Genomic DNA, 23,771 nt, shown 5'->3' on the forward strand with positions numbered 1-23,771 from the left:
TGCCTGAAATCCCCCGCTGGGATCCAGGATTTAGCATTTCCAAAGCTGAATTGTTTCTCCTCCAGTTATTCCCTATTTCGGTCCAGTCCTTCAAAACCGGGACTCTGCAGGGCATCTTGGGCTCTTTCTGCCCCTCACTTTTCAGACCACTCGCTGTTACTTCACGTCGACCTTGGACTGTGTGGTGGCAAGTGGCTCCGAGCCACTTCCCATTCACACTGACTCTGTGGACAGCGGCATCGAACACTGCACCGTCCTCCCACTTGAACCCATTGTGCAGCCACTGTGCCAATCCATCTCCTGGAGGGTCTTCTTCCTAGTAGCTGACATCCTGTTTACCAAGCATGATGCCCCTGGGGGCTCGGCTTCCAGATGAGTCTAGAATTGCACCCATAGGAGTATAAGGCCACTGGAAATGCCCCGGCTTGGGGCAAGCACATGTGGGTCCTCAAAGGACAGAGGCTTTCTTGGCAACACAAAAACCCACATCCCACCAGAACCCCCTTCATTCTTTCCCGTCCCCATTGCTTCACTTCAAACGCCATCTTCCATCTCAGCCTCTTAGCTACAAACATGGTCTGGTTGCTAGTGGTTTCTGGTAGAGGACAGTCTTCAACAAAGTCATCAGACCCAAACTGCTAAAAAGCAAATCTACTGCATAAATATCAGACAGCACAACCCACCAAGCTTTCACTATGGGCCCTATTCACTTCTGCCTTCTTCTCCACAACGGCCCCCCAATTATTTATTCCCCCCCCCAATGATTTTTAGTTGTTAAATTTTTATTTGGGAAAACGACAGCAACTCAAGGCGGTCCAGAATACACACTGGAATGAAAATATACGAGGCTTCGAGATGGGGATAATGGTACCAGGACAGGTTTTCTCTGCATGCTGTCTCTGGGGATTTGGAAGTTACCTGGGGAGTGGTGTGCGTCTTCCCAGGTGGCTTAGAGGCAAATCCAGGTTTGCTTGTCTTAACAGGCTACAGTGTTTGTTCCTAACTTATTGTAGGGGGAAAAAGATCCCACATCCACCCAGTCTGGTAGGTTGCTTTCTTCTGCATCCCTAGCTTAAAACACTGACACCACAAGGCAAAACCAAAAACATTGGGTTTTCAAAAATTTGGAAAATGCAAAACTACTCTAGAAATTTAAAAATGCTCTAGGCGCCCTTTTTAAGCAGTGCCCTAGAGATGTAGAAATAGAGCATTTTTGCTTTATTTTAATCAGTAGTTCATCGGTTTTGAAAATCGGGGTGGGGGGGGTGGAGTTACTTCCCAAGGTGAAGCTCTCCCTTCGAGGTGGCGTCAAACTAGGATGCCATGCCAACTTGGACATGAGAATAACAATGTACCTAAAGAGCCTTAATCTCTGACTTCCTACCAAGCATTTTAAATGCACAAGAAACTTCCCTCTGAGGTGGGTTCAAACGCGAAGTAGGGTTGCCCTGTTAACTTGGGCATGTGAATAACAATGTACTCAAAGAACTTTAATCTTCGACTTCCTACCAAGCATCTTAAATGCGCAGGAAACTTGGCAGGTCATTTGATTATTTCACTCAGGCTCTTTTCCATTGCGGAGCCAAGCTAAACAATAGGAGATATGACCGAGGTGTTCATTAATCAAACACGCGTCCGAGTTTTAACATCTTTAATTGTAGCCGCGGCGTCTTTCCCCAGTCATTGTCCCGGGGACCAAGCGACGGGAGCGCCCCGGGAGCAGGTAGGGTGTCTCGCGGAGGGTAACCCGGCGGAGACCTGGCCGTGTTTGGAAACGATTTCCCGGCCCTTCCCGCGGGTATTGGACGTGGAGGTGGCCTGGGCGCGAAAGGCGCACGCAGGCGACCGGTCGGCTGCCAATTCAACTTTTGAAATCCATCCCTTTTTGCATCACGCAACGGATGCTGCCACCTCTCCCGGAGTTTGCAACCCCCCACCCCTCCCCCGAGACCAATCATTGCCGCGCTCGGGCCTGCCCTTCGCCCCCGCCCCCTTCCCGGGCCGCACGCAGGCACCGAGCCCTTCGCGCCGCGGCCCGCCGCCTCTTAAAGGGAGGTAGCGGCCCTTAAAGGACCCTCGCGCGCCCTGCTCGGCGGGAGGCCCCGGTTCCCGCGGGGGCCCGCGGGGCGAGGCCGAGCACCGCGGCGCCCGGGCGCGGGCTCGGGGCCCTCGCGCCTTCCGCACGGCCGCCGCCGCCGCGAGCAGCATTTTCATTCAGGCGACGCTTCAGGGCGCCCCGGCCGCGCCCGGTGCATTGTGGGAGCGGCCGCGCGGCCCGCTGTCGGGAGGAGGAGGAGGGCGGAAAGCGAACCGGTAAGCGCCCGGCTTGGGGAGGGGGGGCGGGCGAGACACCAGGCTTAAAGGGGAATATTCGTCCGCGAGCCCACGGCGGCCGTTGCAAATCCCCCTCCGTCCCACCCGGGACCGGCGCGGAGACGTGCACGGCCGGCCCTCCCCAGCCCGGCTTGGCGAGGGGGCAGAGCCAGGGGGTGGCGGGGCCGCTTTAAAAAAGAAGCACCGCCCGCGCCGCCGCCGCCCGGAGCCGGGGAGGGAGGGGGGAGCGAAGGGGGGGGCGGGCGGCGGCGCAGGGGTTAATTTTTTCACCCGCCGACATTTTTGTGAGGCGGCGGCGGCGGCGGGAAACCCGGCCCGGTAGCGCGGGCGCGGCGCCTCCGGGCCCTCCCAGCCCCCACCGCGCGCCGGACCCCCGGGCCCACCTGCGCCCGCGCCACCTGCGCGCCGCCCGGGCGGCGAGTCGGGCGCCCGCCGCGCCCCGGGGCTCGTGCCCGCCGGGGGCCAGGGGGCCGGCATGGCCCCGCCACGCTGCCCGCGCCCGGCCCGCGGCGCCGCGCCGCACAAAGAGCGCTGCCCAGGCCTGATCTGCCTGCCGAGGCGGCCGCCCGAGATTTAAGGTGTCCCCGAGCCCGGCGCCCCGGCTGCCTCCTCGACGCGTGCTCCATGGAGGGCCCCGGCCCACTGCGCCCGCGCCCCGGTGCGCACCCCCTGGCTGGTTTGCTGGGCGCGGGGACCGGTGGGTAGCGGGGTGCACGCTTTTGTCCCACCACTTTCCGTGCACCCCGGGGTCGCTTTGCTCCATTTCAAAAGGTTGACACGTGCCCGAGGAGGAAGGGGTTAAGTGTTATCTTTAAATATTCATGGCATTGTTTTAAAGTTGTAAACACGCGGCTTCTAGGTTGGAGGTAGCCGTCTCTCATTAAGCAAATGCACTCCCCACTTGCAATTACTTATTGGCTCCTTTTTGCAAACACTTCTCGGCCCTTCCAAAATTGTACGATTTTTTTTTAAAGTCCGGTTGCCGCTTATTCTTCTACATGGACTTTTAAAACTCCACAGTACCTTTTTGACTTAGGGTGTTTTAAACTCCCCCTCCCTTTTAAATGTAAGTGAAAATACAAATTATACTTAAAAGGAAGTTACCGAAATTCCTCTCCCCGCCTTTTTTTATTCCTGGCTAGGGATTGGCGGTAGGAAACGAACTGCATGCCTTGTGAGTTGGATTTTTTTCCCCTGGCGGGGCGAGGTGGTGGTGAATTGAAGGCATCTTGTGAGGAAAGGATTATGGTTTTGTTCCAGAGAGAGCCATTCCTTATCAAAGTGCTCCTCAGACTAGAGATCTCGCTCTGCTTGCCTGCACCCCTTTTTGGGGACCGCTTGGTTTATTAGAATCACATGCCGGTGTTGGTTTTACTCTGAGGTCCTTGCTCATCCCAAACATGTTTTTGAGCCAGGCGTTTGGAAAACTGCCCAACCCCCCGGGCCTTGCGAGATTAATTTTAAATGAGCTGTGTGGGGCTTTCCAGGGGATCGGAAACTCTGTAAATGGGAACTATGTTTTTCGACATAAATTTTATAGGGAAAGCTGACCCTAAAACTTGGGATGTCTGTGATTTCATTGCCCAGTAAAGTCTGACTGGAGATTTGTAAACTCTGGGAGCACGTGGAAGGTTTGCTTTCGATCCTCGGGTGCTTCAAACGTGGGCTTGGCGCAGAGATGTAGCCGTCCACGCTGTCTCCACTTGGTGTGGCCTCTCCTGGCTCGTGGTAATGAGCCTGTTTTGTCAGCCGTGTGTGCACCGGTTTTTTGGGCGGGATGCTTGCTTTCTAGGAAATAGCATTGCATTAAAACATCAGAAACTTCCTGAGTGCTCTCTTGAAGAAAGACCTCGCTGTGTGTCACAGCCGTACCGGCTCTCCACGTCTGCCCTGTTACGACGTCTCCTGGGAAGTTTTGAATTTTGTTGTGTACTTGTGGCTCAGAGTAAAAACTCACCTCACCCCACCCTCCTTTTACAGTAGCCTTAGCAATAAGAAGGGCTTAGCCCACTGGTTCTCCACCTCCCTGATGTCTCGACCCGTGAATCCAGTTCCTCATGTCCTGGTGACCATGAAATTCTTTTCGTTGCTACTTCGTCACTGTCATTTTGCTACTGTTACGATTCGGGCGACCCCTATGAAAGGGTCAATCCGACCCCAAAAGGGGTCTCGACCCACCTGTTGAGAACCCCCGCTGTCTTTGCCAATGCATCTGCATCCATGTCTTTTCCACACAGTTGCTGTGGGGTGTATTATTTTCCTAGAGCAGAGAGCAGAAAGGCGTCCCAGAAAAGTTGCTCTAGGTAGGCACTCCAATTTAGAAGCCACTGTGCATCCACGTTAACGGATGAAGTGACCGGAAGCTCTGTTCCCATAATAGTGTGTGCTAAGAACCTTTGGGACTTAGTGTTCAAGGTGGCACCGTGTCAAGGAAGCCTGCTGGCCCACAGTGCTTCCTCTGCACAGCCTGCCTGGCTGCCCCCACTGCCCACTCCGGACGGCAGGTCTTCCAGAGGTCACTTAAAACCGTTGACCCTGGCTTAGGCATCAGTGTTGTGGTCCCCATCCGGAGTTGCTCTGCCATCAGTGGTTGCCGCCCTGGTCACACGCACTGTCGCCAGCCGCTCCTTGGCAGATCCTGGAATCCTCGTCACGATGTCTTTCTCTTTTGGTGATATATAGGTGGACCAGGAAAGAAACCAGCGGACTAGGAGAGGGAGGGGAAGAAGCTAAGCTGGGAGGCGTGTGCACCCCAGAACCATGTCTGTGCGGGAGTCCTTTAACCCGGAGACTTACGAGTTGGACAAGGGCTTCCGGCTAACCAGATTCACAGAACTGAAGGGCACCGGCTGCAAAGTGCCCCAAGATGTCCTGCAGAAACTGCTGGAATCCTTACAAGATAACCACTTCCAGGAAGATGAACAGTTCCTGGGGGCAGTTATGCCCAGGCTGGGTATGTACACCGTCACTGTCTACCGTCCGCTTAAGGAGTCAGTAACTAGCTAGCAGTAGCCAGGCTTCTCTCCTGTGAAACTTTTAAAAATTATTATTCAAACTGTTAAACTGTTAACTGCTGTGGTATTGCATTGTCTTCAGAAGAACTTGAAATGCTTCAAGAGAATGCCCTCTGACAGTTTCTAAGTTATTCATTCAGTGCCATTTGAGACATGGACTATCAGGACATTTTTATTACATAGAATTTTCTGCTTGCCCCTGAATTCAGGAGAAACTCCTGTGTACCTTTATTCTGACTGTATCTCTGCAGTGCTTGTATCTTCTTCCTGGCCTGGGTGCTTTTGGCATCACTGTGCTATACCTTAGCTGCCCTGGTGGCAGAAGGTTAGCAGTTCGAGACTACCACCCACTCCATGGAAAAAAGACAAGGCTTTCTACTCCTGCAATGAGTTACCGTTATAGAAACCCACGGGGCAGACAGTGTACCCTGGCCCGGGTGCTGGCTGCAACTCAATAGCAGTGAGCTCGGTTCTTTGGTTTGGTGCTGGCTTTGTCCGAGTGGGAGCTTGGGGGATGCTGTGCAGTGTGAAGCTCCTCAGAGCGGGGAGGGGGGGGGCGGGGGGGAGGGGGCGGGGGGAGCGGGAGAGGAAAGCAGACATCTCAAATCTCAAGACTGGACCCGAAGACTGGACCCAACCTGTACTTGACTCCCACAAGGACCTGGTCGGGAATGTGGAGCAATGCGTTTTTCCTGTACTAAATTCCTGACGTCATGAGTGGTTTGTCCGTTTGTCCTTTCCCAAACACAGCCCCCAAGAAAGCAGTTGTGGGCTCTTGTCATGGGTAGAGTGTGCCTTGGCTGTCACTGTCCGGTTTATGATGTACATGTTGCAAGACAGCGATAGCACTCTGCCTTTTGGGTGTTTGATAGTACTCTGGAAGTTTAGAAAGTCTCTAGTTGGGGTGGGATTGATTAGCTCTTTTGTATAAGGTTTTGTGACATTTATTTTTGCTCATTTTGTTAAAAAGCCCTGTTTTACATTATTGGTTCTGAGCCCTGAGGACTCCTTCCCCAGCACAGAAAGCAGATAAAAGCAAGAATTGATCTGAATGGGAGGGAGGGAGACAAACTATAAAGGCCTGCAGGGCCCCAGGAGTTCAGTGTAACCGCCCCCCCAACCCCCTGCCGTGAGTAAAGTCTACACAGCAGACCATAGTACACATCCAACAATTCAAACATTCTGATTCACCTGATCCTGGCAGGCCCCTCATTGCAGGATCACTTACCCCACCTCCTCCCTGTTTCCTGTTCTTCCTGCCTCCTTTCCTAACCCTCTGGACCAGGCCCTCCCCTTTGCTGTTAGGTGGCTGACTGTTCCACTAGGGGGAGTTTCGTCCCGGCCCTGAAGGCTCAGGGTCCCACCAGTCTCCATCTGACTAGGAAGCCGCACACCGTCCTGGTTGTTTAGCTGATTAACTCTGAGGACAGACCACGTGAAGATGACTGCTTGCTTGTCCAAAAAAATCGGGAGTATACTGAGAAAGCACATAGGTGGCTGTCATGCGAAATAGACTAATTTAAAACTTTTTGGTAAAAACAGCAGTTGTAGATCCTGTAGAGCATCTGGGATTTCCCTTGCCTGGGCTTGGGTCTGAGCTGGATCCTTTTCCTGTGCCACCCCCCGAGCTTGGCGGGAGGTGACCCATGGCAGATCGCAGGACTCACTTTCCAGCTATCCCACCACCCACCATGGGACTTGTGTGGAGCCCCGTCCCAGCTTGTCAGAAGTGGAGAAGGGCTGTGACCTTGGACATGGCTGAGTCCTAGCTGTAGAGGAGGAGTGTGCTTTCTCATAGGCTGTTTCCAGTCGTATTTTGTGTGAGTTACTCCTAGTTAATCGAAGGGTGATCTGCAGTAACAGTGTTTAAATGTGCACCCAGAAATGTCAAAGTGTGTCTTAGAATGTGGCCCGTGTGTGTCTTGGTACTTAGAGCCAGGCGCTGTTGATGATGTCTGTGAGGTGAGCCGGTTTGTCATGTTTTCAGCCTCACGGACAGATAGCTCAGCTTGGACTGTTCATGTTGTAACTTTCTTTTCTGTTCCCACCTGCCCGTATGGATTCCGCTGCCCTTATGGATTGCCGTTCCTCTTAATTGAGTGTGCTGGTTTCCCAAGGCCCATGGCCCTTCTCGCCTGTCCACCTTCTGACCCGTTAACTCAGGGATTTGTGAACGTAACCATAGCCCGGCACTGTGTGAGCAAAACGATTTCCCCTAAGGTCCTAGTAGCAGCATCAACAATGCAAGCGTACTGAAGGAGGGTGTTAACTGATGTCAGCAGACTTGCTTCACCAGCACGATAGGAGTCCCGTTACAAGTCATCCAAGGCACTCTTACTGCCATGGTCCTTGTCTTGTGCCAAGTGTGTGGACTCTGGCGCAGCTGCCCAGCTCAGGTGCTCCGGCGCTGGGCATGGTGTGCAGGGCTGTGAGAGAGGCGGGCACAGCGTGGCCGCCTTCCTGCCCGAGACCCATGATGAAGAGTCATCCTTACAACGCGGTGATGCCAGACTTACTGACTGAAATAAAGCGCATCACGAATCAAACCCATTGCATCCAGATCAAGCCTACTTAGATTAGGACCACCGTAAGCTAACCTCGAAACCCTGCTGGCAGAGTGATTATGTGTTAGGCAGCTAACTACGAAGTCCTCAGTTCAAAACCACCAGCCACTCTACAAGAGAAAGGTGAGGCTGAGTACTCTCACCAGGAGCGTAGTCTCAGAAACCCCCAGGGCCAGTTCTCCCCTGTCCGAAAGGATGACTGTCTGGATCAACTGACTGGCAGTGAGTGGGGAGTTTTGTTTTTGTAGGGGTTTTTTTTTTTAAGCTAACCTTCAGCAGCTGCTTTTTAAATTTTCTCTCTCAGAAAAACTATTTCATGAGACTCAGAATGAGTGGCCAGTTGGGGTTATCAATTTAGGGGAAATGCACCTGAGTTGAAGGGCCCTTTCTGGAGGACACGCTGGTCGGATATTTCTGAGACGCTGTGAACTTGAACTCCGCTGAGATGAACTTCTGCACGAGTTCTTGTCTAGTACAGATGCGAACTGGAAGTCGCTGACCCTGTTTCTGCTTTTCGATCTCTTGCTTAGTAAGAAATCAGTCTGTGGCTTTTTAAAACCCAGCGTGATTAATTTTTGGCGTTGGTTATACGGGGCCAAGACCAGGAGGCGCCGTGGGACGGGAGGAGTTAGAGCCTCGCCCAGCAGGTTGCTTGCTGCAGACTGAATGAAGCCCGCGTGCTCTCGCTGCCAGCCAGAGGCTCTGGCCTCACCGGGTCGACCTGAGAGGGCTGAGTCCTCTGCCTGCCTCTCTGCGCTGTGCTCATCTTCCTTCCCTGGCGTTAAGTTCAACTGCAAAGTCGAGACCCTTGGTCAGTGGGCAGAAAGGCCTCCTTTTCAGAGAGACTTGGTAAGCTTGCCAGGTGGGCGTGCCAATCTCAATTGGTAAAACGTGCATTGTCGGCAGTTTTAAAGATAGTCTACGCTACAGGACTGGTTTCTGGGGAAACACATTATTTCTACTCAACCCAATGTGTAGAAATTATTTTTAATAAGTTGAACTAGTTCTGCCAAAGACTTGTGTGGGGGAAAATGCATGAGCAGAAGGGCGAGTGAGTGTTAGGCCGCTGCTTGTCCAGATTCAAAGTGAGTCTAAGTGGCATTTTGCATCTCGCCAGCTCAGGTGCAGCAGCAGTTCATCCATGTTTTGTTTCAGCTCCCACATTGCAGGCCCCTCTGTGTCCTCACCCTTCCCACTTCCTTCCTGTCTTTCCCGTCCCTCCTTCCTTTCCTAAACCTCTGGCCTTCTTTGTGCCTGTGTCCAGTGTTGCCCCTTTGAGCCTTCGTGGATTGTGATTTAACATACAGGGCGGGGTGAGTTCATCCAGATCTAAGGGCCTGAGTCTCGGGGGTTGCCCCAGTCTATCCGAAAGAGTAATAGTAGACTGTATGGCTTGGGGATTTAATAAAATGGGATTTTAAGATTCCCTCTGTAAAAAATCTCTGGGAACTTAATCTAACAAATTGATCCTGGAGCCGGCAGAACTTCTGTGTACTTACACATCTGAGGTCCGTGGGAATGGCAGGTCCTGCTCTGGCTACAGATGAGTTCGGAGGACCCAGGCCCCACTTGCCCTTCCCTCCCTGTAAAGGTGCTCTGCTGGCGCCCGCGGCGCGACAGCAATACAAAGGAGAGCCTCACCCACGGCTTCGCCAGGGCCTAAAAAGTGTGCCACCACGGAGTCGCGTGTTCACGGCCAGCACGTTTTTATCTTCGCTTCCATCTCCAGCCAGTCATGTTTCACGTTGGCTTCAGCCAGGCTTCTGATGGGAACCGGTGCCGCCTGGGCAGCGGGCAGGGCTGTAAGCGTCGCCCACCAGCCCCCCGTGTGCGGAGCACGGTTGTAAGACGACGCCGAGGGGCTGCTCCTTGGAGTCCTTGGATGATGGTGGTTTCCATCTTTGCAGGCATTGGGATGGATACTTGTGTCATTCCTCTGAGGCACGGGGGGCTGTCCCTGGTTCAGACCACAGATTATATTTACCCCATCGTCGACGACCCTTACATGATGGTAAGTGCGGCCAGCGGGGCTCTCCTGCCTGCATGCTTGTCTTCTCTCGGGAGTTGGGGTTCGCATGGGGTGGGCGGGGGGTTTGGTTTTGCCCTGTCAAACGATGCTCCGTGTCACTTAGGCTTGGTATATTGAGGTGTCGGCCCAGACTGGTGGCAAACTGCAGCAGTCTGTGAAACCGAGGCTAGGGGAACCAGGGCGGGCTCTGCTGCCGCTCACCGCAGCGCACACCGCTCACCGTGAGAGCAGTACTGCTCTGATTGAAGTGTTTTCTTCCTTCTGTTTCCCATTAACCATTTGTGAGCTCCATCCCTCCTCTGTGTCCCGCTAGAGGAGCGGAGCCTGACATTCTTCTGGCACAACATAGGAGGAGGCTGTCTGCTCGCACCCCGTGCCACCCCCACACCCCCAGCTCCTTTACCTTGTACACCACGGGGCCTATACATGATTGAACCACTGGATTAAAAGGCCTAGTTCTGGGTCATTCTCTACAAGTATTTTTTTCAAAAGTTCAAAAATGGTGGCAGCCAGCCAGTCTGCCAACCATAACACTGCCACCTCCCTGCTAGGCGGAGCCCGTGACGATTGGCAGATACCTTTGTTCTAAAACACCAGGTGCCCTCCCGGGCAGGTTCCTGGGATTGGCTGCACCACGGGGCGTAGGGGTGGGAGGGAGCATCCTCAGGTGATGAGGTAGCTGTGCCGGAGCGGAGTAAACAGGTGATTAGAAACCGGTTCTCCCTCTGCACATCCATCTGTTGCCTTCGTCTGAGCAATTCTCTGGGGTTTGGGCAGGGTTGCCACACCCTGGTGTTATTTCTGACCAGGTGGCCAAGAAGACCAGAACCCAGCAACTCTCAGAGAGCATGAGGGAGCCCAGAAAGAATGGCAGGGGGTGTGGCAACCCTCACCTGCAGTTGGCATTTCCAAGTTGCAAGCCACCTGTCGGCCTTGCTGGTTAGGCTGTTGGTACTGTTACGAAGAAGAGGAGGCCGTTGAGGCAGATTGCTGATCTACCATGAGTTCATGAGCAATCAGATAATTACCGAGAGGGATGCTTGGAAGGTTGGCGAGCTTAATTTCAGAAGAAAAATTTGTTTTCCCCCTCTACTGCCTAAGAAAAATAATCAGCTAGACAAAGCAAATCACACTTTAAAGATCTTAACTAGTAATGTTAGAATATTATAACTAATCTTTATTACAAATCTATTTTGTTGAATATAATTTTAAAGCTTCTATTAAAAAGCGCTTTATTGGGAAATACTTGTTCTTTAGAAAACAGTCTGACTTGAGGCTGGATAGCTTCTGCTTCGACTTTTTTGTTTCTCAAGCAAAACAGTTAAGCTTTTCTCAGCCTTGGTGTATAAAACTTGTCATCTTCTCTAGAACCAGTCAAACACAGTCAGCCTTTTAAGTAAGTGCTTTAGGACCGTTGCTAATCCTCTCTCCAAGCTCTTCCTAAAACTAGTTAGCAACCTGTCTTCTCCCTCAAACTCATGGTGCCTGTCTAAATCAATACACATGCAGTGTGTGCGGTGGGCCGGGACAGAGCAGCCCTTGTCTTGGGCGGGAAAGGAGCGCAGCGCAGGTAGCGGGCTGTCCCAGACACCGGGACCACAAGTCTAGTAGCTGCCCTTCCTAGAACCGCACCCCCCCTCCCCCCCCCCCCCCGCCGGTTCTTGAAGGCCTCTGCATAGGACTGCCCGCCCCCCTCTTTGCCCTTTCTCACGCGACCCCTCTCTCCCCAGGGCAGGATAGCGTGTGCTAACGTCCTCAGTGATCTGTACGCAATGGGGGTCACCGAGTGTGACAACATGCTGATGCTGCTCGGGATCAGTAATAAAATGACGGACAGGGTGAGTAGACGGTTAGACCTGTTTTCCTCTGCAAACAGGCAGCCGGGCGGGCTGGTTCCCGGGAGTCCTGCTTGCCACAGTGTCATGTGGGGGGCCAGTAAATGAAAATGATGTCCTTAAACTCTGCCATGGATGCAGTTCTACTCAGGGTGACTGGAGGACCGAGTAAAACCGCTCCGGTGGGCTTCCAAGACTGTAACCATTTGTGGGGGCGGGGAAAGGGGCTCTATGCTACACCTGCTGATCTCTGTCCCACGTGGGTGGGCTGAGCCGCCAACAGGGGGTTCTGTTTGTTTTAAATCAGGCTCAGGGCATAGTAGTGATGCTCATGTGGTATCCAGAGGGAGGCCCGTGCACCATCCGAGGGCCAGGCACCCACCCTGCTTTTTCGTTAAACTCTCCTGTGGCCAGTGGTGGGGCTGTCGCCTGGCTGCAGGGCCACACCCTTCCCGTCTCTGCTTGTTGTTGGAGCAGGGATGGAACACCAGCTGGTAGGTTTGACAGACACTTGTCCTTGCTCTGGTGATGGTGATGATTTGGGGGGAGGGAGGACCTTTTCTTGCCCTCTCTGAGGGTGATGTGTCTGTTGTGCACAGTGAGATCAGAGGGGACTCAGCCATTGGAAAGTCACCCCCACAGCCCTCAACCAGTGTTTGCCTGCCTCAGATAGATGGGCAGCCACTTGGGCGGGGGGGGGGGGATTGAACTCTTGTTAAGCTGTGCTTGTGCTGCTGGGTTCAGACTGAGCTGCCCCACTGTGGAACCAGCCATGTTATGGTTAGGACCTCCCTGTTGTCTGAGGTCGGTGCACGCGGTAGCACCAGTGCATCTTCCAGCAACTGATGACATGGCTATCCTGTCATGTATTTACCCCTCTGTAAGCATTCAGGACTTCTGAAGGGTTTATGCGCCTTTTTGTGCCTGTGACGATAAACTCTTTCCCAGGTGTTGAATTATTTGACTTTTAATTTGTGTCCTTTTAAACCTTAGGAAAGGGATAAAGTGATGCCCCTAATTATACAGGGTTTTAAAGATGCAGCGGAGGAAGCAGGGACGTCTGTGACGGGAGGCCAAACCGTTCTGAACCCCTGGATCGTTCTGGGAGGAGTCGCCACAACTGTCTGCCAGCCCAACGAATTCATCATGTGAGTGGGTTTTCCTTCTCGCCGGCGCCGCCGCCACTGGCTTTGATGTTGATTCCCGCTCATAACCACCAGGGCAACGGACGGAAGGACTGCCTCGGAGAGGTCCTCCCAGCACTGACTTAGAAATCAGAGGCCCTCCGTCACGGTCGCCTCCCCAGGGGCGGGCGGCCCTTTGTCTGGGCAGTGGTGGGTTCAGCCACTTCACTATCGACTTGCGTAGCATGGGCAATGACGTAGTCCCTAATAGCACCCTGCCGACCGGGTAAGCGTGCGCTTGAGCAGTGGTGCACGTGTGCGCCTGTGTTGGGAAGAGATCGCACACATTAGCGTGGTTGCTTAGGCCAGTTGGTACTGTGAGCTTTGTCAGGCGGCTCCAGACTGCCCTTCTTAGAGGTTTTGCCAGCTTCGCTTCCCCCAGAGGTGAACAAATGCTACTCTTTACCCTCCGACCCCACAGTGTTTTCCTTCCCATTCTTAGAAATAACATCCTTCACTTGCTGCCACCATTTTATGTTTGGATTTTCAACAGGACTCTTGATCTGGCTTCTTGAACGTTGGCGCCTGTCTCATCCCCGTAACTTGTCCTCAACTCCTCCCTCCACCCTGAAGCTCCCCATGTCTATTCCCGATTCAAACATGGGCTTCTTCGGCGCTTTTACTTCTCTAAGCACGTTACCCATGAGAAGCTCATTAGATTGGCAGGCCTGCTCCACACCCTCGATGCTGTCTGGAACAAATGTATTGACCCCTTTTGGAAGCTGTTTGTCCGAACCTCTTGGGTCATGGTTTCCATCTTCTGGATTTGAGGGCTTGTTGGTGCTGAGCATAGGAGGCTTCCCAGTCAGGTGGCAGTCTTTCCGTAACAGGTGGAACCGAGGCCACCGGTCAACCTCTTCATGTCAGCGTGCGCTTCAGGCACCGTCTGCCGGTTGCGCCATGGCTCCAGACTGACCAGTAAGACCCAGGCATGGACGTTAGACAGACAGTTGGCCTTGAATATCCTCAGTCATTGGTTCACGAGCTTAAAATCTCTCATGCAACCTCATCGTCCTGGTGAGCAAGCCAACGTCACAAACACACATAGAGGCCACCAGGTGCCATGTTGGTTCTTTGCCAACCTGGTGTTTTTCACTTGCGTTCCTGTCCCTGCGTGAGGTTGAGCTTATGTTCGTATGGCCATCTCCCTTGCCTGTCTTTTCGTCAGTAGACACCACGTTTCTAACCTTCCGGATTCAGCATCAACCTGGAGTGACTTTTACTGCTGACTTTGTGAAAAAACGAATGAGCCTATATGTGTGATTATATTTTACTTTTTAAAAACAACCACCACCAGAAACTCCAAAAGAACCCAATAATTTCTCACCCTTGGCTTGTGGATAACGTGGTATGAATTCACAGGTTGCACACCACCAGTGAAGTATAAGAACATTTCAGCCTTTTAAGGTACGGTTACTTCAGAGCTGAGCTGTGAAAGGCATGTCTGATTTCATGAGGTCTAGTTTTTGGGAAGTGGCGTTTTCTGTTCTCGGGATAGCTAATTACATCGTCGTGGTGGTGATTGGCTTAAATGTCAGTAAATGCTTGTACCGATGTGTGTTTAACAGAGTTTCCCGTCTATTTAATGACTGCTTCTTTGGTTTATTTGATTAGAGACTCTTCTTCTTTTCTTCAGGCCGGATAATGCCGTGCCGGGAGACGTGCTGGTGTTGACGAAGCCGCTGGGGACGCAGGTGGCGGTCGCGGTGCACCAGTGGCTGGATATTGTAAGTGAACCATTTTCTGTCACTTATGGAGGGCGTGGCTCGCAGTAACTCTCTGGGATCCCGAGTGATTTTTGTCAGGATTTGGAGCGGGGTGGGAGTCATACATCTTGTGTCTCCCTCTGTAGACCACGTGTGCACGTCTCCCCCTGACGGGAGGTCCCCACTCCTTAAAGTGCATCTTTCACGAGGTTTGTGAGACCGTGTCTCAGATTCGGAACATCTCGTCCTCTTCCGTTCATCTTTTACAAACTTGGGTCCTGTGGTTTTCCTGCAGAGTCATTTAGTGCTGGCCAAGCCTGCTGGGCAATCCTAGCAGCTGCCTGTCTTCCTTCAGTGAAGGAAAGCTTCATGTACTGAATGCACGAATTCAGTAAGTTGCAGCCTCCAGTCTTGAAGACTTTAAATAAAGAATTGGGCGCGGGCTGGTTAGGTTTGTCGATTTGCTGCTGAGAGAGCTTTCTTTTTTGTCCTTTAAACAGCACCAAGAGAAAATAGAGAAAAGTGGTGGTTTGGGTATAAGGCAAGCCCAAGGTATTGGCAACTTATTTCAGGCAGGTGGGTTTTTGTTTGGGGATTATGGCGGGTTGGAGGAGGAAGTTGTTTTTGTGTGGTAATTTTCTAACTCACAAGTCGGAAGGCCTCCCTGTGCCCAGAATCCTGCCCTCCAGGTTTCTTAAATATGAGAATAAAGAACTTGTCCTCAGACATACTCTTCCCGGTTCTCCGTTTCCCACGGTGTAATGTCTCAGTGTCATTCTCAAGTGGGGAATGTAGGTAGACTGGAGACAGCTCTGGAGTCACGAGGAAGCTTTATTTAAGCTCCCCCCCCCCCATCACTGCAGTAACTCACAAATTATTAAGATTGTGCTGTCCTCTTAGTAATCTTGTACTTTTAATTTCTGCAACTGTCATCTCGAGTGAGAGATAGTTGAAAAGGAAGAACATGCCTTTTCTATAGTTCATTTTCCAGCTGTACCATTGCCGCATAGGGGAGGGAAATTCTGACGGGCCCACGTTCTTCACGTTTGTCTCCCCTCACCCAATGGTGATGGGGAAGTATGTGCACCAATCATTCCCATCTGTAAATCAGCCACTCCCACGGAATGATCTCCAGTTGCTCTGGGTACAACTACCCAGGCCTGGGGTGTTTAGCAAGGGAGCTGGAGGCAGGCTAGACAGAGGGCTGCCGAAGACAGCACTGGTGGGAATTCTGTCCTTCCATTTCCCGTCTGTGCCCTGCCTTTTCACTGTTTCAATGTGGCTTTCTGTGTTTCTTGACTTGTTTGTTTCTGGGGCTTAGAATTAGGGAAGGAATCAAGTTCAGAGGAGTGTGTTGTTGAGGCGTCGATATTTGTGAGAATGCTATTTATTAATTTAAGGCAAGGAACTGCGAAGTACAGGATCCAGAGTAGTTGTTATCTCCGGGGAAGAGGTGGAATGCTAACAGAGGGAAGGGCACATAAGTAGTTTTGCAAGAATGTCCAGTTATTACGTGTTACCCTGGGGGGCCCCATGACTACAGTGCTTGGCTGGTAACTGAAAAGTTTGGGGGTTCAAGCTCCACAGTTGCTCAGCAGCAGATAAGACCTGGCCCCCGTCAGATGCCAGCCTAGGGAACACCATGGGGCAGTTTTCCTGTGTCCTGTTGGATCCCCGTGAGTCTCATCGGACCCAGCGTCAGCAGTTGGGTTAATGACAGTGATGACGAATGAAGGGGGCTGCTGAGGGCATCAGCCCATCTGACTCTGCCACTGGCACGGAGAGCTCGCCGTCCCGGGGGTCTCGGTCCGTGTGGCCTGCACTGTGAGAGTAAAGGGACTTTGTTTGACAGTCAGGAAGGCCACCTTTGTGGTCACCCAAGATCCACCTCAGAGTGCACACAGTCGAGTTGGTTTCCGCACCTGCTTGGCCCTCAAGGTGACGTCATTCCAGAATTCAGTTATGTAGATCGGCGATAAGAACGCCGAGCGCCATCAGCTTTGCAGAAGGCAAAGAGAACTGCCCGCAGGTGGCACTGTGAGCAGGGTGGCTTACACCTCGTCCAAGATCACAGGCTGTGGCCCGGTGCGTCCTTGTGCAGTGTTTCGGATCTCACAGAGAAGGTGCCCTATGAAAGCCTAATGGACACTTAGTAGTCGTCGCAAGGGGGACATTTTTTTGAAAACCAGACCCCAAAAAAGAAGAGTCAGGAAAAAATAAGCTCTGCCCATGGCAGGAAGTGCACATTAATCGATGTCTCTCCCCTCACTTATGTTTCTATTATTAGCCTGAGAAGTGGAACAAAATTAAACTCGTGGTGACGCAAGAAGATGTAGAGTTAGCATACCAAGAGGCAATGATGAACATGGCAAGGCTCAACAGAACAGGTATGAGGGCTGGGACGGCTCTTCTCGGGCAAGGAGTTGGCATACTTCTTTGGAAAGGACCAGGAGAGTGAACACTTTGGGCTGTGTGGGTCGTCCACAGTCTCGATTGCATACTGAATTTGAAATGCAGAAAGGTCATTCGTAGCTGGGGACCTTAAACTCAGTGTGCTGTCCTCTCGTTGACACCTGGTGTGGGTGCCGTGACATTAGTGGGGATCTGATACTGTTTTTGTCATATATTCTGACTTGTCTGAGAGAAAATCAACGGCTCATGACTGGCCTAAACAGTGTGGTGGTGCAGCTCGTGCAGCGTTTGCACCAGCTCTTGTCTTCATCTGCGCACCTGGAGTTTTCCAGGGCTTGAGGCTGTTTTGCCCGGGTGCTCACCTCGCCTGGAATCCCTGCCAGTGGGAACGGAGGAGTGAGTCTAGGGCGGATCTTCTCTTGGATCCCCCCACTCGGCGATTGAAATCAAATTCCTGTAATTCTGTGCCCCAGTAAAGATGGAAAAACCTGTTGTATACTTGCAGGAATGTTTGGTTTAATTTCTTTCTTATTTAAAAATAATTTCTTCATTTGCTACAGAATTTATCAGTTTTTTTTCCCCCTCCTAGTCTTAGCTTTGATAGATTGATAGAAAACCGTATTAGTGACTGCCACATGCTGGTAATTGTGTCAGTACTTTGACATTTCCTCTTTGAATTTTTTCCAAATAGTTCTTTTCACATATACTTCACATATATTAATTAATCACTCAGTCATTAGGAAGAGTTCTGCCATCATTACCACCATCAACTTGAGAACATTTTCTTAATTGAACTCACTGTTGTTAGTGCCCCATTTCCCCCACGCCCCCTCCGTGCCAACTGTCTGTAGGTGTACCTCACTTAATTCTTACACCAGCAAAGTCACAGCTATCCGTGGTAGACCCAGGGTTTGAGATCAGAGCTACCGCTGCTTAAAATGCTTACACCTATTATACTCTACTTCCTCCCTTAAGGGTTAGTGAGAAGCTGAGCCTTGTCGGTATCTGTACGTAGTAAATGAACAGTGCAAAACACCGTGCTAGGGGTTGTACAAGTTTAAAATAATAGAGGAATAGTGATTCTCCAGAAATAGCACAGATAGAGTTTAAGGATGTAGACTCTTTACTGCATGTCAAGCATGAGTAGGAAGTGCCAGGAATGAACTCTCATCAGGAAGGAAGCCATGTTTGCAGACTTTTGAAGTCCTCGTGCTACCATGCCAGACGGGCATTTCTAGACAAGCGTGTGTGTGCCCGACTCTGGGCAAACTGCTTGGAAACAAGCCAGCATTGAGAATGTAAGCTCGAGAGGGCAGGGCTGATGGCCTTTTGTCGGCCGCCATATTCTCAGCACTTAGAAGACTGAAGAGACTGGGGGTGGTCCCTAGCTGTGGACCCGGTACATGTCCCACAGGCAGGTTATTCTTCTGGGTGCTTCAAAGACACTTTCAAGACTTCTGTGAGTTGAGTCTTGCTAAGAGATTCCGTCTCCTTACGCTAGTGATGGAAACTCGTGCTGTTTTTCTTCTAGAAGCACCAGCTTGGCTTCTTTTGTTGCTAATTGGATGTGTTCCTGAAGGACTTGGACTGTGTGGTGTGTCCTGTATTGGAATTCAAAGATACTAGATGCTGTTTTGGGACTCTTGTAGCACAGGTGCTACAGGAGAAAGGCTTTACAGAAAGGAAGTTTGTTCCCTCCTGGTGAGGGAGGCTGATGCACAGTTGCTTCCCTGTGGGCAGTCCTGGAAGCTCTTGGCCCCTGGGCCTGTAATCAAGCCACACGCGGGCTTGTCTTCCTCTTGGACACCACTCGCTTCTTTTTAAAATTCAGGAGTGATAATGCTTAGCTCCACCTGGTGTGGTCTTATTATCATAAAAAAGAAATCCCCCTTTCCAAACAGCACCACGTCCACAGAGCATTCTTTAGGGGACACAGTTCAATCCAGCATCGCCACCCTTGTATTTTATGAGCTCACCTGATAGTCTCTTTGTTCACACTGTATTTCTTCATTCGTGTTCTTGTTCTCGGACTCCTGCTAGTAAGGAATCTTTTTTGCATAGTTAGTTCTTCAAATTAAGTTGTTCGTAGTAAGGAAGTGATTTATAATAGCTTTGTCCATACGAGTTGTTGCTGGCTTAGTTTTGAGTTTAAGATGCCCTATAATAACCTTTTAGCTTTCTTGGTAGGAATGCAATATGGTAAAACCCTTAATTGATTGGCACATCTAGCAAAACTGCACATGCATGTACTCTTTGATCTAGCTGACTGTGTGGGAACCGGTCTCAATGCTCACAGCGGCCAGAGTGTGAAACAATAGGTGTGCAGTGCTCGTCCTTGTCACTGTGTGTTGTGCTGAGGGAAGGAGGGAGGGAGGGTCTGTCAGTAGGGGCTTCTTGGATCCATGGGATCCTCGCATCCAGGGGGGCCCTGGCAGCTCTGAAAGGAGTGAGGAAGGTGTGTGGTGTTGAAGAGTACTGTCTTCCCCGGGATCGGTCAGCTGGTGACGGCTTGTTTTCTTTACTCTCACCTGAGTGGGGATGCACAGTACTTAAGAGGAGCTGCTTCAATTCCCGGATTCATGAAGTGCCACTGGGACCCCCTCCTGACAAGTAGAAAAATTAGTTATGTTTGACCCCCTTCTTAGCCCCCCATGATACACCAGAAATCTCCATTCTTTTTGCCTGCGCTCAGAATGCACCTTAAAGAGATAAATTGGCCTAAGAAGAGGAACTGCACCAAACACCCAATTCACTTAGGCTTGGAATTTGGGAGAAATTAGCCGAGCAGGTATTTCACCTCTAGCTTCACATGGGTTTCTGATTTGAGGTTATCTTTCAAAGTTCTCTGACTTTATGCTGTTTTTGATAGGGTTATCCTCTGCCGAGATCACAATTCCTTGGTGCAGTTTTTGTTCTGTTGCTTTTAATTTACTGGGAAATGACTGTTAGGTGAAGCTACTGTCAGTGATTTAAATATAAATAAGTGAACTCGCAGAATTTCTCTCTGGCTTTGTTGATTTTTAAAGATCAGATCTCACTGCCCGGGCATCAGCTTGTGGAGGAATTGGGGAGAAGGGTGTGCTGCCGCAGCCCCCTCATTCCTTACAGCAGCTAATAGGTGCCTCCCTGTCCCCTCAGCTGCAGGACTCATGCACACGTTCAATGCTCATGCGGCTACCGACATCACAGGCTTTGGGATTTTGGGCCATGCACAGAACCTGGCCAAGCAACAGCGGAACGAAGTTTCCTTTGTGATCCACAACCTCCCTGTACTGGCCAAGATGGCGGCCGTGAGCAAGGCGTGTGGGAACATGTTTGGCCTCATGCACGGGACCTGCCCAGAGACATCAGGTACAAGGATCCGGGGTCCACATCTGGGGATTTAAGCTGGTGAGAAAGAAGAAGCCCAGTCCATGAGTTTGACCCCCCCCCACTGTAGGTGAGGTCACAGTTGATAACCTTGACCTCCTCAGCCACGAGTGCGTTCAGTTTCTCCAGGCGTCCTGCGTGTGGTCCAGCCTCGGGCGGGGCGTGGAGGCAGCACTCGGGGTTCATCGGAAGTCAGCTCTGGCGCCCAGAGAAATGTCTGACCTTGCTGGTGGGCGAGCGCGGCCACGTGGTCGGGCTCCGCTGCTGCTTTTCCTCCGCCTCACTTCCCCCTCTCCTTTCTCCGACTCATCCGTTTGTCTTACGGGAGGTCTCCCGTTGCTCCTTCCAACTTCTCTGAGACCTATTGGCTTTCCTCTGTAGCTCAGTCGTTTTCTGTCCTGGCAGAAGAGTGGCGTTGTCTGGGGATTTAAGCAATACTGGTGGCTGGACCTGACTTCTGGAAAACCTGCCGTAATGACAAAGCGCTCCTAGAAGACAGATTCCAGTATAAGCAGGGAGCGGACCACACAGCCCGGCCACGTGCCCTTACCTATAGGACGGCCGTGTGTTTGGAGGATGCTGGCGGGAGAAGCTGTGCCTCTTAAAGACCTTTTCGGAGGACACTTCAAAGCCTCCATTTTCTAGCGTTTCCCCCAGAAGTAAACTTGGAGAACAGCGGGACGGTTTCCTCGGTGTTTGGCGAGAAGAGTTGCCCGCAAGGGAGTTGGGCAGATGTTGAACGAACAATGAACAGTACGAGCAAGATTGTTTCCTTCCACCGGAAAGCCTTGTGTTCCCCTGGACGAAAGCAAGGGAGTATCTTTTCCCGGTTGTGTCAGTCCCACTTAGACACAGAGGAAGCTGCTGTCCTAACTCAGACCTGGCACAGGCTGCTTCTTCATCTTGACTTGTCTGATTGGGGGATAGGGATGGATCTAGTTGGGCAGACGCTTACACTCCTTGACCGGCCTGTTTTTAAATACTTTTAAATGTCTCCCACTTTCTTTACAAGCTGAGGAACCAAATCAAGTTGAATCACTTTTTGTTTTTTGTCTTTTCCAAAGAGCGAGGCAGTTCCGATGGAAATAGCATCTTTGTTTGGTAACTGTAGCCATCACCTACGGGACTAAGGCCCCAACACCTTCACCCCTCAGCTTTCCCTGGTTGGCCAACGGGGCCTTTTCTGTTTAAAGTTTAATTCCTTCCTCGTTTGTTTGTTTGTTTTGATGGTAGGAATTTATGAAGGAAGTGCGTAACTACTCCGCCGTCGTTCTACGGCTTCGGAACGGCAGGATGCCCAGAGAAAGGGCAGCTTGTACGTGGCACGTTGCATGTGTTCGCGAGGATAGTGAGCAGAGAAACTGCCCAGAGGGCGGTCAGTACTAACGAGCTCTCTCTCCCTCCCTTGCCAGGAGGCCTCCTGATCTGCCTGCCCCGGGAGCAAGCCGCGCGGTTCTGTGCAGAGATCAAGTCCCCCAAATACGGTGAAGGGCACCAAGCATGGATTATTGGGATTGTAGAGAAGGGCAACCGCACCGCCAGGATCATAGACAAACCCCGGATCATTGAAGTCGCCCCGCAGGTGGCCACACAGAACGTGAACCCCACGGCCGGTGCCACCTCCTAATTCAGACCGCAGCCACGGTTTGCTATTGTTTTTAAGTAGAGCTGTTCCTTTCCCACCACTTCCATTAAAGACTGTAAACGACAAAAATCTCATCGTGCCACACAGCTGGTGACCTTAGGCCGATGTGCGAGTGGATGGCATTGCTAAAGATACAGCCCCTTGCCTTGCTCCTGTGACATTAACTGAAGATGCACCTGGTCCCGAGGCAGCTTCTGAGTTGAGAATTATATTGTTATCCAATACTGTTGATTCATTTTGAATCTTTAGACACTTCATCTCTTGCCGCGTAGGCTCTTTTTAAAGGTGCTTCCACACAGCACAGGCATTACCTAGCGTAGTGTCAACTAGCAGTTTGTCTTTTCACGTTGTGTATATTTTATCATTTGAAGTCTGACTTTTTTTCTTTTTAAACTGTCTTGAAGGATACTCTGGAAAGACCACAGTAGTAAGCCACAGAGCGGTACCCCGGTGGTAAGAGGGCTGCATGTGCCCGTTGAGTCTTTGATTTGTAAAGCCTGGACTTTAATCATCCAAAAGCATCTCTCTGACCCAGGGCGAGGCCCCCCAGTGCATCGGTCCGCCCGGCCAGTGTTTCACTGCATGGGAAGCACTGCATGGGAAGACAAAAAAAGAAACCGTGCTTCTTTTTCTGTAGCCTTCCTGATGCATAACAGTAATATCTTTAACAGTTTTCTTTATTGATAGGGAAACAAAAGGATCCTTTTTTGCAATGTAATTAGATGTTCTATAGCGCAACAAATTTGCCTCCCCAAAGGGGGCGTGTGTACAGTACTCATTCACAATCCAATACATGATTAACTACACGAATAATTTTAAATATAATCCATAATAAAGACTGTTCTGTGGATGGTAGTGTTTAATACATTTTATATTTTGTATAGTGATTCCAGGCCCTTGATTTTTTTTTTTTTTAAGAAGCCGACAGCGACTTAGCCGTCATCTTATTAGCATTACCCCATCCTTCGCACCAGCCCGCTTCTTTCCTTTTTGTGCACGCTTTGTGATGTGTGTTAAAAACCTGCGTTGCCAACATCTGCAGTTCAACCTTGTTATTCAAATAAATATTTAATTTTTTATTGCTCTTGTATAATCAGATGCCCCTTTTTAGTATTATTTTAGAAGCGGTGGGAGGGTTTTGCCTAAAGTACAATTTATTGGGGAAGCTAGATTTTAGTTTTATAAAACTTTTAAGTCTTTCATGGGACCTATATTTTCTTGAATTAAATTTTGTAGCTCTAGAACAAATAGGTGATTGAAGAAGGTGTTTATCTGTGTTACTTTAAGAAAAAGAGAAAAAAAAGAGGCTTCCTTCTATTTTCACCTGCTAACCAATTAGAGATCCGGTCACAAAGCACAAGTGCACTGACTGACTCCCCAGTGCGTCTGCAGAAGAGAGAAAGCACCACGTCTCCAAAGCTCCGAATGCTTCCTGCGCCCAGGCAGCACTGGAGCCCCGTCACCTCCCCTTGGAAGATGGAACCCCTGGAAGAGGCTTTACCTGGGATGCCCGCCTTTGGGAAGCTTGCGCAGACTTTACGTATGTGTAACTGCGACTCAAGCCATACACACACACACACACACACACACACACACACACACAAGAGGCTGCTACGGAACTGAAACTCATTGGACATTTTATAGGAATTTAAACAGATGTTGATCCTCCAAAGCTACAA

At 51.0% G+C, this 23,771-nt stretch overlaps 1 protein-coding gene and 1 pseudogene across 4 annotated transcripts; one reads left to right on the forward strand and one right to left on the reverse strand.

The window, feature by feature from the left end:
- LOC142451711 (ferritin light chain pseudogene) overlaps nt 1-2,214 on the reverse strand; it is a 71,565-nt pseudogene extending 69,351 nt beyond the window's left edge.
- Nucleotides 1,705-23,175, forward strand: SEPHS1 (selenophosphate synthetase 1). 4 transcript variants are annotated; one of them, XM_075552359.1, is made up of 9 exons: nt 1,705-1,723; nt 5,017-5,287; nt 9,820-9,923; nt 11,672-11,779; nt 12,770-12,924; nt 14,597-14,687; nt 16,954-17,053; nt 20,217-20,429; nt 21,860-23,175. In XM_075552359.1, exons 2-9 carry the CDS (start codon nt 5,095-5,097, stop codon nt 22,072-22,074), a joined length of 1,179 nt encoding a protein of 392 aa, XP_075408474.1. In that variant the 5' UTR covers nt 1,705-1,723; nt 5,017-5,094; the 3' UTR covers nt 22,075-23,175. The 4 variants fall into 4 exon arrangements, with proteins under 4 accessions (XP_075408474.1, XP_075408475.1, XP_075408472.1 ...); XM_075552360.1 differs by lacking the exon at nt 1,705-1,723 and adding an exon at nt 2,011-2,313 and having other exon boundaries at nt 12,803-12,924; XM_075552357.1 differs by lacking the exon at nt 1,705-1,723 and adding an exon at nt 2,015-2,313.
- Nucleotides 23,176-23,771: the final 596 nt, after the last annotated feature.

The sequence above is a fragment of the Tenrec ecaudatus genome, chromosome 6 (genome assembly GCF_050624435.1).
Source record: "Tenrec ecaudatus isolate mTenEca1 chromosome 6, mTenEca1.hap1, whole genome shotgun sequence".
Classification (NCBI taxonomy): Eukaryota; Metazoa; Chordata; class Mammalia; order Afrosoricida; family Tenrecidae; genus Tenrec; species Tenrec ecaudatus.